General features: G+C 57.1%; 1 protein-coding gene across 1 annotated transcript in view; it reads right to left on the bottom strand.

Moving 5' to 3' along the window:
• ZNF423 (zinc finger protein 423) overlaps positions 1–13,276 on the bottom strand; it is a 329,943-nt gene that overhangs the window by 129,066 nt on the left and 187,601 nt on the right. Inside the window, exons 4-5 of the mRNA XM_068527822.1 lie at positions 9,131–12,345; positions 2,116–2,200 (exon numbers count right to left, since the gene is read on the bottom strand). Of these exons, the coding sequence (XP_068383923.1) occupies positions 2,116–2,200; positions 9,131–12,345 (3,300 nt within the window). The remainder of the gene's footprint in view (positions 1–2,115; positions 2,201–9,130; positions 12,346–13,276) is intronic.

Genomic DNA, 13,276 nt, shown 5'->3' with positions numbered 1-13,276 from the left:
TTCAGCAGGGGCCTCTCAAACAGAAGGAACTAAAACGTCACCAATCTTCCCGTCGGGCTGAATTCCCAGGGTCCCCTGCCCCTCCCGTGCTTCTCATGTCCCCTCGTCATTGAGCGAGCCCCACCAGGCACCCAGTTGCGGCCAGCGCCTTCAGGGGACCTGCCCCGAGTCACCGGGACGCTAGGTACCCAAACTCACTGAGCAGCAGCTGGCGGGGACCGGGGGACCGTAGCCACCCTGAGCACAGCTCCACTAAAGAAGGGCCTTCTTACGTACAATGTGGATGACGGCACAGATGTGGACCAACTCTCACAGGCTGAGGTGGGAGGGAGACTTCATACAACCGACCACTTTGGAAGTGTATTCATCTGTATCTACTGGAGGAGAAGCTACTCATATCCTACTCAAATCCCACCAATTTCAGTCGGAGAGATATTCCCATTAAAACTGCATGTGAGGGCTTCCCTGGTGGCGCAGTGGTTGAGAATCTGCCTGCTAATGCAGGAGACACGGGTTCGAGCCCTGGTCTGGGAAGATCCCACATGCCGCGGAGCAACTAGGCCCGTGAGCCACAGCTACTGAGCCTGCGTGTCTGGAGCCTGTGCTCCGCAACGAGAGGCCGCGATAGCGGGAGGCCCATGCACCGCGATGAAGAGTGGCCCCCGCTTGCCGCAACTAGAGAAAGCCCTTGCACAGAAACGAAGACCCAACACAGCCAAAAATTTTAAAAATTAATTAATTATTTAATTAAATAAAAAACAAAAAACTGCATGTGAGTGTTCACCAACGACTCATACAAGAATGGTCACAGCAGCACAGTATTTGAAACAATTCCACAACGGAAACTACCCAGATGCCCATCAGGATGTGTATCAAGAACAGATAAATGGCGATGTGTTCACACAATGGAATATCATACACCAGTGAGAAGGGGCAATGTCCGACCACAGGCACTAATATGAACAAGCGAAAGACACCAGACACAAATGAGCACAGACGGTGTGATCTCATTTACATAAAATGCAAAACAACCACAAGTAACCTATGCTGTTAGCATCAGGACGCTGAGGCCCTTTTGTTGGTGGGGGAAGGGCCTGGAGGGGGCCGAGGGGGGGTTTCCGGGATGCAGGAATGGTCTGCTTCTTCACCTGGGTGTTGGTTACCCAGGTGTGCTCAGTTCGTGAGGATCCACTGAGGGGGACACTTAAGTGGACCTTTTTTTAATGTATGCAATCAAGCGTTTTGTAAAACAGTACTCTGTTGGCGTGGCCGATGTTAAGACTCTAATGAAAACATATTAGAGGCAGAAAAATGGAGAGAAAGTCAGGGTCGGGATGCTCAACCCAGGCCTGACCTTTCATCACTCAGACTGCGGGACTCTTGGAGAAGGTGATCACGCTTCTGCCAAAGACCCAGGGCACCAAGATTCCAGAAGTTCTCGAGGCCCTCACTGCCAAACCCACCCCCTGGGCTAGCCCCATGCCGCAACCAGAAATCCGCTGTGCCCTCTCTTATAGCGAGGGCCTCCCTAGCCGCCAGGGAGACCCCATCCACCCACAGAAGGCAAGCAAGACCTCAAGGCTTCCCTCCATCCCTCGGGCCAAGTGGGAACATGATGGGACTTTGAAAGCTCCCTCCTTAAAAGGCTGAATTTTCCAAAGTCCAAGACCGCTTGAAGAGAAATAGGAAAAGTAGCGGAATAACTTTGTAAGCATTCCGTTTTGACAACGTGCCTGAGGAATTCCCCACGTTTAGCGGGGAAATGTGAGCAGTTGAATCTATTTGATGTCATGACATACGAAATTGAAGCGTAATTGCCCCTGAGTGCTTGACAACCGGAAAGCACTTCATTTCAGAAATGGAGGGAGATGTATGCTGGGAAATGGAAGAGACTGTCAAAAGTTTGACTGCAATGTGAGTGGAGCCACGCGAAAAGAAGGTTCGGATGGAGAAAGTTCTCCAGCTCTGACATTTTTAGTCCCATTTGAAATGTCTCAGAGACAGCAGCAGTGACTCCATCCTTTGAGCTAAAAAGCCAGTGAAATGATGATTGGAACCAAACATTTCAACCCCGAGGAGTGGCCGCAGCACAGGTGGGAGGAAACGCATGCTTACCAATCATGTGGTTGGCAACGTGGATTTGGATCTCTCTCTCGTTCTCGAAGGTCATCTGGCACTTGATGCACTGGTACGTCTTTTTCTGTTTGGAAACCAAAAGGAAAGGAATTAGACAGCCAGGATGCAGAACAGAGCAGAAAGCAAAAGTTCCTGGGGGCCATGGCTCAAGACTTCCCACAATGGCTCTGATCCACTCCCAGTTCTCTCCAGGCCATTCTCTTCCCACCTGCCTCTGCATCCAGCTCAGATTCAGCCTGGGGAAGTGGGGACAGGCTCCACTGCAAGGGAGCTGCTCCTCTGCTCGACCCGGGCAAACTGCCCCATCCCAAGGTGAGGGCACACAGCAGAACCACAGAAAGGAAGCTGAGGCAGGCTGTTCTGCTTGGGGCATGCTCCAATCCATCTACCCATCTTCCACCCATCTATGCCTGCTGTATCCACTCATCCATCCGTCTATTCATCCATCTGTCTACCCATCACTGTCTACCTACCCTCTGTCTACCCATCCATCCATCGAAACACACATACACACACCCACCCACCCATTCATTCATCTAGCCACCCATCCATCCATCCATCCAATCATCCATCCCTCCATCCACCCATTCATCTCTCTTTGTACCCATCCAACTACTCTCTCATCTACTTACCTACCCTAAGAACCAAGTGGCCAAGCAGGGGAGACTGCTTCCGTCAGCTCTGACACTCAGGGGTGACTGAAGAATTCCTCCTCTGCCCTAGACACACAAGGCCCCAGGTGATCCTACAGCTGGCTTCCACACACGGGGAGCTATTACCAACTGCTTTTGTGGGGAGGGGGGCAGAAAAATGGAGAACATGAGACATTTCAAAGCTTCTCGAAGACTGGTTCCAAAGAGTGGAGCTTCACAGTGTGAAACCAGCCCACTGTGGACAAAGGTGTGTTGCCTGAGTGGGGGAAGGGCTGTGGCTGTGCGTCTTTATGAAGAGGGAGGGGTGGTATGGGAATTCAAAATAGCCAAGTTTTTTGAAGACTACTTTGGGTCCTGGGATGATGGGGCCTCCCTCGACCTCTGGAAAAGAGGGCAAGACTCTGGATTTCTTGGCTGAGCACTGAGGCCCAACCCTCAACGATGTAGCCAGGACGAACCACCAGAGGGCTCAGTCGTCTCAGCCCCACCTCAGCCCCACCTGAACCTGCAGTTCTTCTGAAGGGCCTGGTCTCACCTCCGGGCCTTTGTCTATGCCGTTTCCTCCACCTGGAATACCCTCTCCATCCTTAGGACTCTGTTCAAATGGCACCTCTTCTGAGAAGCCTTTTCTTCCCACCCCAGAGTGAGTTTAGGATCTCCCCAGGCCCCTGAGCTTATGCTGAAAGCACCTAGTTGATCCGCATACGATTCTGTCCTGGCCAATTGATTTGTTTGCTCGCACTGCACCGTGAGCACCCAGAGGGCCAGGACGCGCGTTCTGTCCACCTGTGAGGTCCCAGCAAAGACTGCGTGCTTAGGAAGCATTTGTTGAACAAATGAGCAAAGTTGTGAAATAACATGTGCCACATCCTCTATGAGGGCAGAAGGGACAAAGAGAAGTCATCCCACGGTGACTAGGGATCCTGGATCCCCACCACCCAACACAGGGCCCAGCCCAGAGTGAGCGCCTAAAAAGCACTGAACTTTCATCATGATTCTTACTGCTGCTGAGAGACTGTTGAATAAATGAATGGAGAAACAACTGGAACAGCTGGTGCCGGGAGCTTCAGGCTCCAGGCGGGGTCCCCGCTCGGGCTCCAGGACCCGTGCTGATAAGACCAGAGCGCCTTGCTCCCAGTGCTTCGGGAGACCTGGGCGTTCAGTACGTCCTCAGAGCAGCCGCAGCGCTGGGCCCGGAAGCAGGCATTCAGCACGGAAACACCCGGGAATAATGGGTGAGTCTCGGGGGGACAGAACAGGGGAGCCTCACAACAGGCAGAGGAGATTTCAGGCCAGAAGAGACGGCAGGGACTGAAGTCTTCCGAGGGGCACAGTCCCAAAGCACCCACCTCGGCTCAACTCCTGGTCTGTGCTCATGGAGAGGAAGGACCCTGGGTTTCTCCGCCCTCAAAATCATTCATTCCCTCTCACATGTGTCCCTCACCCACTCTGCCTGGCAAGTATAAGAGTCCTTGATGCTTAAATGGATGATTGAATGAATGAATAAATGAATGAGTGAATGAACAAGTAAAGGCAAGAATGAAGCACGCCCCAGGAAGCTCCACGCGGAGGAAGCCCAGAGGAGCCTGCTGGGCAAGGAAGACTGTGCCCCCCACCTCCTTGGTCGGAAGTCTCTACAGGCCACGGCCACGGCTAGTCCAGACCAGTGCGGGGGACAGTTCACGATCAAAGTGCTGTTCCTCCTCGGGGCAGATGAATGAAGTAGGCTCACTGTGCTTGAAAGATAAATCACCAGGAGCCTGCCTGGGCAGGATGAGAGAGTACCCCCAAATGTCCCCCTACCATATGGCCACCCCTAAGTGGCAGGAAGAGGACTGGGCCCTGCCTCGTGGGGCAAGAGGCTCCAGGGGAATCCCAGGGGAGTGGTCACAGGAGCTGCTGACCAAAGAGCCTGGGCGTTCACACACACACACACACACACACACACAGCGCGTATGCGCAGGCATGGACACGCATGTGAGGATATACACACAGACTTGCGAACATCCTACATACCACCAACACGCAAGACCCTCACACACACCCACAACCCCTACACCCAGCAACCCATTTGCTCCCTGTAACACAGACACATAAGTGCAACACCCTCAGAGAAGTGGAGACATCCTCATGGACCACAGGTTCACAGAGCATCCCCAGTAACACACACGCTTTCAGTTCTCTCCCTGGAACCCTGACAGCCACACCCCTCACTCCCCAATGCACCCACAGATGCACAAGCAGCTTATGGCACAAGGGTGTGCACTGACCCTTGTGGACACACATGTAGACTCATAGGTATACACACACACATTCACAGTCGGGCATGCACACACCTGCACACACACAGGTTCACCAGCACCAGCACTCACTAAGGCACATGTATACCCATATGCCCCCACCCAGAGATGGCCCTTTGGGCCGTGCATGTGAGACCAGGGATGCCCAGGGTCTGGAGCAGCAGGCACCCGGGCCAGGTGCATGGGGAGAACACAGCATGGGGAGAACAGGTGAGGACTCTCACTCTGTCTACCTCCTGCTGCCCCCCATCCTCACCTCAGCACCTCCTCTGGGTCCGTCTCCCTTTTGCTATCCCCCAAAGACTCCATCCTCCTCTGGAGGTTCAGCCCCCGCTAGGAGACGTAATCACAGAAAAACAGAACTTGGCATTCAAAGCACCTCCCCTGCATAAGCCCCTTCCCCGGGGCCCAGCCCAGGAGAGCCAAAGCTGAACCCTGGGACCTTGGCCAGGGCTGCCTTCCCCAGCGCGGCCCGAGCAACCTCAGAGGGTCCCGGGGAAGGAAGAGAACACGCTGGAGGATGTGGAGAGGAAAAGGGAAGAAGAAGGGCAAGACAGCCACTGCTGCTGAATTCCCACGATCATGATCGCAACTCACATTTACTGAGCACCTACTATGAGCCTACTATGTGCAGGCACTGTTTATTCTTAATACTCACAATGACTCTGCAAGCTTCACTTTAGGGATGGAGAAAGTGGAGTTCCAAGAGGCTAAGTCATCTGGTCAAAGCCTAGCGCCGGTGAGCAGGAGAACTGGATTGGACCCCAGGCAGGCGCCCTCCAGAGCCACTGTCTGAGCTGCCATTCTTGGCTCCATGCCCCAGACCGCCCCAGACAGTCCTGCTCCGGGTGACAGAAAGCTGTCACCTGAACAAGCCCGTGAACCTGGCTGTCTGCTTACCCTGCAGGAAGATGGAGTGTGAAAGCACCCAGTCTACCTCCCCACCCCACGCCGGATGGGGCACCGTGGCAATCTGGTGAGTCGATGAGGGCCGGGGTCTGCCCACAAGGGGCTGGAATTGGGCTGACGTTGTTATTACCCGTAAACAGAGGGGGAGGCGGAAACCTCACCGTTTCGCTCCAGCCGACAGCAGCCTCGGCCCCATGGGAACCCACTCCTCAGAGAGCTGGTTGCTATGGATACACTCCCGAGGGTCCCAGCCTGCCAGCCCCCAATCCCCTGTGCAGCCCCCAGAGTCTGCTCTTGTATGCGTGAGTCCTGGGGGAGGGAGGGGTGGGCGAACAGACCGCTGGGCCCCTGCCCCCAGGCATGCCCAGGCAGGGGGCGAGGCCCCGGAGGCTGTGCCTCCGCTGGGGAGGTACCCGGGCTTTGTCTAGCTCCTTTCTGCAAATGGCCCATCTGCCCAGGCCTCTAGATGTGAGTGCCAGCTCCCTTCTCTCTCACAAGACCAGGGACAGGGAGAGGAAGGCCTTCCAGGCTCCCAGAAGACAAGCCCCCTCGGGCTCGTAGTCCCGCACTCCCACGCACAGCCGTGCGCCCTCGGGTACGTGGCTCCACCTTTCTGAGTCTGGGCCCCCTCTTTGCCAAAGCCAAGGTCATGGCAAAGGTTCAGGGTGTTGCCATGGAAACAATATAAGAGTGGGTGCCCACACAGTAGGGGTTTTACAAAGTAGTACTTGATACAGGATCCAGAGCAGAGACTGGGAAGGAGGAGGCTTCAATAGCCAAAGGCTCTGGGGACACTAGAAGCAGCCCCATGGCCGGCAGGAGCCCCAGCGTGGGCAGGGATGGGGCTGGAGTGCACCTGGGAGAAGGGCATGCAGGGGCCCGGCCGTGCCACACTGTCCCACCGCATGAGCACCAGACTGACCACCCTGGACACCACCCTTGCAACTAGGATGGGCTCCGGAGGTGCTGGCTGAAGGGCTGGTCAAGAGCTCGGGCTGGGGCACCACACACTCCCTGGGCTCCAATCCCTTCTCTGCTTCTTTAAAGTGGGGGGCTCACAGCAAACTACCTAATTGTTCCTTGCCTCCTTTTCCTCATCTGTAAAGTGAGTGTTGTAAGGATTAAATAGATAGAAAGTGCCTGGATGTGCCTGGCACATCCTTATTCCTCAATAAATGTGAGGTGTGATTATAAATGGGAAAATAACAAGGGATGGTTGCTACATGCCCAGCACGTCTTTACTCATTTAATCCTCAGGGCAAAACACTGAGGTCAGCAGGGAGACAGTCACAGTATTTGACAACTGAAGAGGAACACGCGCCGGCCAACCAGAGCAGAGGCTGGTTAAAAAAGCAGAACGGCCCCCCGGTCCCTCCCAGGTGATGCCAGCTTTGGAGATAGACACTACTGCAATTGCTATTACTATTGTGATTACTGTTACCCTCTGGCTTTACAGGTGAGGACCGAAGCCCAGAGAGGTCAAATCATAAGTGGGTACTGGAAGGGGGAGATTTTAACGCAGGCCATCTGACCCCAGGGCCCGAATCCCCCCCAGTCCACCCACACTGGCTGGCAGCAAGCTGAGGCTCAGGGGGACAGAGCTGGGCAGCTGTGACTGCACTGTGCTCAGGACCTCTGAAGGGTGACCGCTGGACCCTTACCTAGAGGCTGTGCTCAGTCAAAGGGCCTTAAGAAAGTGGTCCATTTCTGACTCTCCTCGGCTGCCAGGCACACCAGAAATAATGGGCGCTCAGCACAAATTTAATCAACCAATCAATCACCTCTAAAAGGAGCTCTCTGCTACAGACGGGGCTTTTGAGGCGAGGCCTCAGGCCCCAGCTGGACACACAGCTCTATCCTCATTCAGACGTTTCTCTCTGCAGCTGGGTGATCTTGGTCAGGGCCTCTGGCTCGCTGGCCTCTGTGGGGAGCTGGCCAGGAGACCCCTTAGGGGCCCCCACTGCAGATTCTCCCTTCAGCCTCCCCAGCCCTCCTTCTCTCTCACTCTCTCTCCCCCTCAAAATCCCGGAGTTGCGGGCCCCAGTTCTGATCCCACAGTGAAACACCCTCAGCAGACATCCCTGTCTTCCAGCAGGCACCTGTGGCAGGTGGCCCTTCCCCAAATCCTGCCCCCCCTGCCAGTGGTACCAGCAGTGGCCCTCCAGGGAAAGATACCCCCGAGATCTGCTTGGCATCTCCTCGGTCTGGAAACAGACAACACAGACTTGATGGGAATCCCCGGGCCCGTTCTGACACCTGAGGGCCATGCAGCCTCCAGGCCCACTGGCAGGTGCCCCTTGGTCACCATTCCCAGGGCCCATGTGGACCCTCCAGTAGCTCAGACTTCCCCTGCCTCATTGAAACCCACTGGTTATGGGCCTGCGGCTCCCCCTGATCTGGTAGCCCCCAAGGCAGGGACCGTTTCTGACTCTCCTTAGCTGCCAGGCACCCCCAAAATAAAGGGTGCGCAGGACAATTTTGATCAATCATCAATCAGTCATTAACGATAACAGTCACTGGAAACATTTCTAGGGCCTTCCACGTACCAGCAACTGCACTGACGATAATGATGCTGTTGATGGTAATAGTATCAGCTGGTGATAACTGCTAGCTGACTGGGCCCTAAGTGCCAGGTTCCAAGCCCTTTATGTGTATATTATCTCCATAAACTGTCAAAGGACTCCTAAATCTAAAGCCTAGAGGACAGAGTGACTTGCCCAAGAAGACCCAATAAGCATGTGAATAAGCCCACTCCCCGATCAATGACCAAGATGACCACCAACACTGAGGGAGCACTCACTGCAGCAGCCTTTTATCTACATGATGCCACGGGCCCCTCATAACAATTCTATGAAGTCGAGACAATTATTATTCCCATTTTACAGATGAGCACTTGGCAAATGAGGCCCAGGAAGATAAATGCCACGTCACACAGGAAGGGAAATGGCAACACTGGGGTTTGAACTCAGAGTCTACTGCGATCAGATGTGCTTAACCGCTGCACGACGGCGCTGCTTCTCTGGGCTACTAGAGGGAACGCCACCGGGCAACACAGAGCTCAGCACGGGGGCTCCTCTGGGCATGAGCGGAGCCCCAAGGAGCAAGGTCCAGGCTCGGGTGGGCTGCACTTACCCGGGGCACTGGCGACGTCTGGGCGCCTTTCCGGGGCCCACTGGTCTCTGGAGTGAGGTCACGGTGGTCCACCTGCATGTGGCTCTCCAGGTCCTCGGCACTCTCGAACTTGACGCTGCACTCGGGGCAGCGGAGGCCGGCGCAGGGCCGGTCGGCAGGCTCGGGCGGGGCCAGGCCACCCACCTGTCCGTTGGAGCTGCGGGCCATGCAGCCGGCGCAGAGGCCATAGGGGAGCCCGTTGACGTCGAGCTTCACCAGGTCCTGCTTGCTGCGAAACTCTTTGAGGCACAGGGCACACTTGTAGAGCTTCTGCAGCCCCTGGCCGTTGGGGGAGGACGCAGCCGAGCTGCCCGCCAGCTTCTGCATGTGGAAGGTGCCATGGATCTTGAGCTCGAGCGTGGAGGTGACCGTCTGCATGCAGACCACACAGCGGAAGCCCGTGAGGGAGTTGCGCAGGTCGGGGTGCATCTGGCAGTGCTCGATGAACTCCTCCTCGCTCTGCAGGGGCATCTTGCAGATGCGGCAGGTGCCCGTGTCCAGGCTCTTGCTGTGGGTCACCTTGTGCTCGGTGAGCGTCAGCAGCGAGGGGAAGCGCTCGCCGCAGATGGGGCACATGTAGTGCTTGGCAGGGCCCCGGTGCGTCTGCAGGTGCTCCCGGAGGCCATTCTCCGAGAAGAAAGTCCGTGAGCACACGTTGCACTTGTGGCTGCCCTTGATGAACTCAGCCTTCTTCCGGGAGCCGTCGTCCTCGCCTGGCCGGATGTTGTGGTCCCGCAGCCTGTGGTTCTGCAGCAGCACCTCCATGGTGTAGGCCGCCCCGCAGATATCGCAGCCGTACATGGGTTCTGACGCGTCCACGTCATCCTCGCTCGCCTCGTGGCTGTTGGGCGCCTCGGGGTTCTTCAGCAGCATGCCCTGCAGGTCGGCCGGCTCGGCCTTCTTGGCGGTAGCCGGGGGCACCCCGTTGGCCGTGCCGTTCTCGGTGGCCGCGTCAAACACGCAGTGCTTCTCCCGCAGGTGCTTCTCCAGCAGGATGATGGCGTGGAAGGCCTTGCTGCAGAACTTGCAGTTGTACTTCTTGCTGTGTGTAGTGATGTGGCACTGCAGCTCCACTTCGGTGCTGAAGGTCTCCCCGCAGAAGATGCACTTGTGTGCCTTGGCCGGGTTGCCCAGGTGGCTGTGTTTGACGTGCACCTGCAGGTCGGCCTCCTTGCGGAAGTCCCAGTTGCAGGCCGTGCAGCGGTACATCTTCTTCTCGTTGCTGTGCTTCACCGCCAGGTGCACCTGGATGGACACCTTGGAGTCAAAGACCTCCTGACACAGGGTGCAGTGGTAGAGCACGAAGGTGTGCATGTCCAGCAGGTGCTTCTGCAGGTCGTCCACCGAGGAGAACTGCTTGTCGCAGCTCTCGCACACGTAGTGGGTCGACGTGGTCATGTAGTGCACCGTCAGGTGCTGCAGGAGGGATTCCTGGGAGTCAAAGTCCTCTTTGCACTGGGGGCACGCCTGCTTGCGCAGCAGCAGCTCCAGGTGCAGCTTCAGGTGGGTCTGGAAGCTCTCGAAGTTGGAGAACTTGAGGTCGCACTGATTACAGGGATACTCGCCGTTGGAGATGGAGTTGGCGCTCACCGAAAGCCGCTGCCGCTTTGGGGAAGACACCTCCACGTCAGATGAGACCGGGCTCTGCTCCGCCTTGGACTTCTTGCTGTGGGCCAGCGGGATGTTCTTGTGGTTCTCCTTGATGTGCTTGGTGAGCTTCAGGATGGAGCCGAAGATGGGCGAGTTGGTGCAGTAGGGGCAGGAATAGACCTCCATGAAGGACTGCGCAGGCTGCACGACCGGGGACTCCAGCTTGGCGCTGCCGACGCTGCAGTGGGCCTGCTGGATGTGCTCCGTGAGGGAGGACTCGGTCAGGAATCCCATGGAGCACTGGTTGCAGAAGAAGGCATTATTGCCGTCGGGCGGGTTGGAGTTGGGGCCGCAGTGGGAGACGCGGATGTGCTCCTGCAGGCTGTTGATGTCGGCAAACATCTCGGGGCAGTAGTTGCAGTGGAAGGCGGAGATGTTACTGAACTGCATCACGGGGTAGGCGTGGTTCTTGTGCAGCTTGCGGACGTGCTCGTTGAGGTTGTAGAGGGTGGGCATGGAGTCTAGGCAGATCTGACACGTGTGGCTCTGCTGCGGCTTATCCGCGTGGATGGTCTTCAGGTGGATCTCCAGCACGGCCAGGCTGTTAAAGTCCCGCTTGGAGCAATAGGGGCAGCTGTAGACCACCTTGGACCAGCCCTGCCCGTCATCCCGCATCTTCTTCTGGCCCCGCAGCGGCTTCAAGGTGGAGTCCGGCGTGGAGCCTCGCTCCACGGAGGCGCTGGAGTCTGGGGTGGCGCTGCTCATGGAGGCCACGCTGCCCAGCACGGGGTCAGGGCTGACGCTGTGGTTGCTGGAGTCGGGCTGCCGGTGGCTGTCCAGGTGGCAGTAGACGCCCTCCACCGAGGAGAACTGCTCGGGGCACATGGGGCACTTGTGTTTCTGGTTGGCGTGGGCCTGGTGGATGTGGGCGAGCAGCGCGTTCTCGTCGACGAAGACCTCGGGGCAGTGGATGCACTGCAGGTCGGCCTTCTCGGAGAGCTGGGGGTGGCGGGTGAGCACGTGCTTCTCCAGCTCCTCAGTCTGGCTGAAGGTGTCCTCGCAGTAGTCGCACATGAAGTCGTCCTTCTTGGCCTCCTTCTCCGACTTGGCCAGGTGCTCCTTGTTCTTCTTGTGGGCCTGCATGTGGCTCTGCAGCGAGCTGGTGGAGGAGAAGCCGCGCTTGCAGACGCTGCACTTGAAGGGCTTGCTGGAGCTATGGGTCTTCAGGTGGATCTTGAGGTGGTCGCTGCGGGAGAAGGCCGCCTCGCACTCGTGACAGTGGTACTTCTTGTCGCCCGTGTGCAGCTTGATGTGCCGGTCGCGGCTCCTCTTGTGCTTGAAGAGGCGGCTGCAGTAGGTGCACTTGAACGGCAGCTTGTCGCTGTGGATCTGCTCGTGCCTCTTCAAGTAGCTCAGGCGGATGAAGGACTTGTCGCAGAACTGGCAAGGGTACGGCAGGCCCGTGCCCCCTTCCTCCTCACCCAGGCCCAGGTCACACCCATCTCCGATCATCTGCGTGGGGGACGCAACATCCTTGCTGGAGGGAGACGAGGCCACCCAGGAGAGTTGTGGGTCGTCCTCACCATCTGCAGAGGGAAGGCAGGAGAGAGATTAGAGGCAATTCCCAGGGCCGCGAGAAACAAGGACAGAGCCAGCTTCCTGAAAGCTCGCAGGCTGAGGCCGTGCAGCTGGCCAACTGCTGCAGGCGGAGAGGTGGGAGGGAGTCTGGGGGGCCGGCAGCAAGTGGACATGCGGGCCTTCCAGTCTGCAGGGGGGCGTGGAAGAAGGGTGGCAGGATAAGGCGGGGACGTGCCTCTCCCCTGGGCAACACCTTCCTGGACCTCGCTGGATGCAGCACCCAGCCCCCCAGCAGGAGGTGAGGTCTCAGTCACTTCCCTGATGGGGGGTGGGGGGGATGCAGCCTGGGAAAAAAGTCACCTGAAACGTCTTCAGAGACCATCGGTCCCATAGGCCAAAAGGAGGTAAGTCCCATCACTTGATCAAGACACGGGGCTTGACTCCCCCTCCAACCCCTAGTCTGTGGGGGAAATCCCACTGGTGCAATGGGACGTAAGCAAAACTCTGCAAGAAAATAAAATGCATTTTAATGAATTCGGCCACACCACACTCCGTGGGGAAGGGGGGACTGACAAAGCTGGAACTGCTGCTTCAGGTACACACAGACCTATGAGGCGGAAGTCACAGGCACATGGTATCAGCCCCGAGAGTACACACGGGGGTAAACGAAGGGCACCTGAGAAGGGGCTGCAGGGTTCCCAGCCCAAACCATCCCAAGGGCGGTCGTTTTCTTTGTTCCCCCTCCACCCCTGGATTTGCCCCAAGTTCGCTCAGGACCCTGGGTGATGGCCCGACGGTGCGGTGATCAGAGATGGGGCCAGGACCCAGATGGCCACAGAGCTCAGAGCCTAGTGGGCCCTTAAATCCCCTGTGGCGTGTGCGGACAGGGCCTGCACAGACACCCCATGTGGCCCGCCCTCCCCAGGGACAGGGGCCACC

This window comes from Eschrichtius robustus, chromosome 19, assembly GCF_028021215.1.
Source record: "Eschrichtius robustus isolate mEscRob2 chromosome 19, mEscRob2.pri, whole genome shotgun sequence".
Taxonomy (NCBI): Eukaryota; Metazoa; Chordata; class Mammalia; order Artiodactyla; family Eschrichtiidae; genus Eschrichtius; species Eschrichtius robustus.
This window is presented reverse-complemented; position numbering and strand designations above follow the sequence as displayed.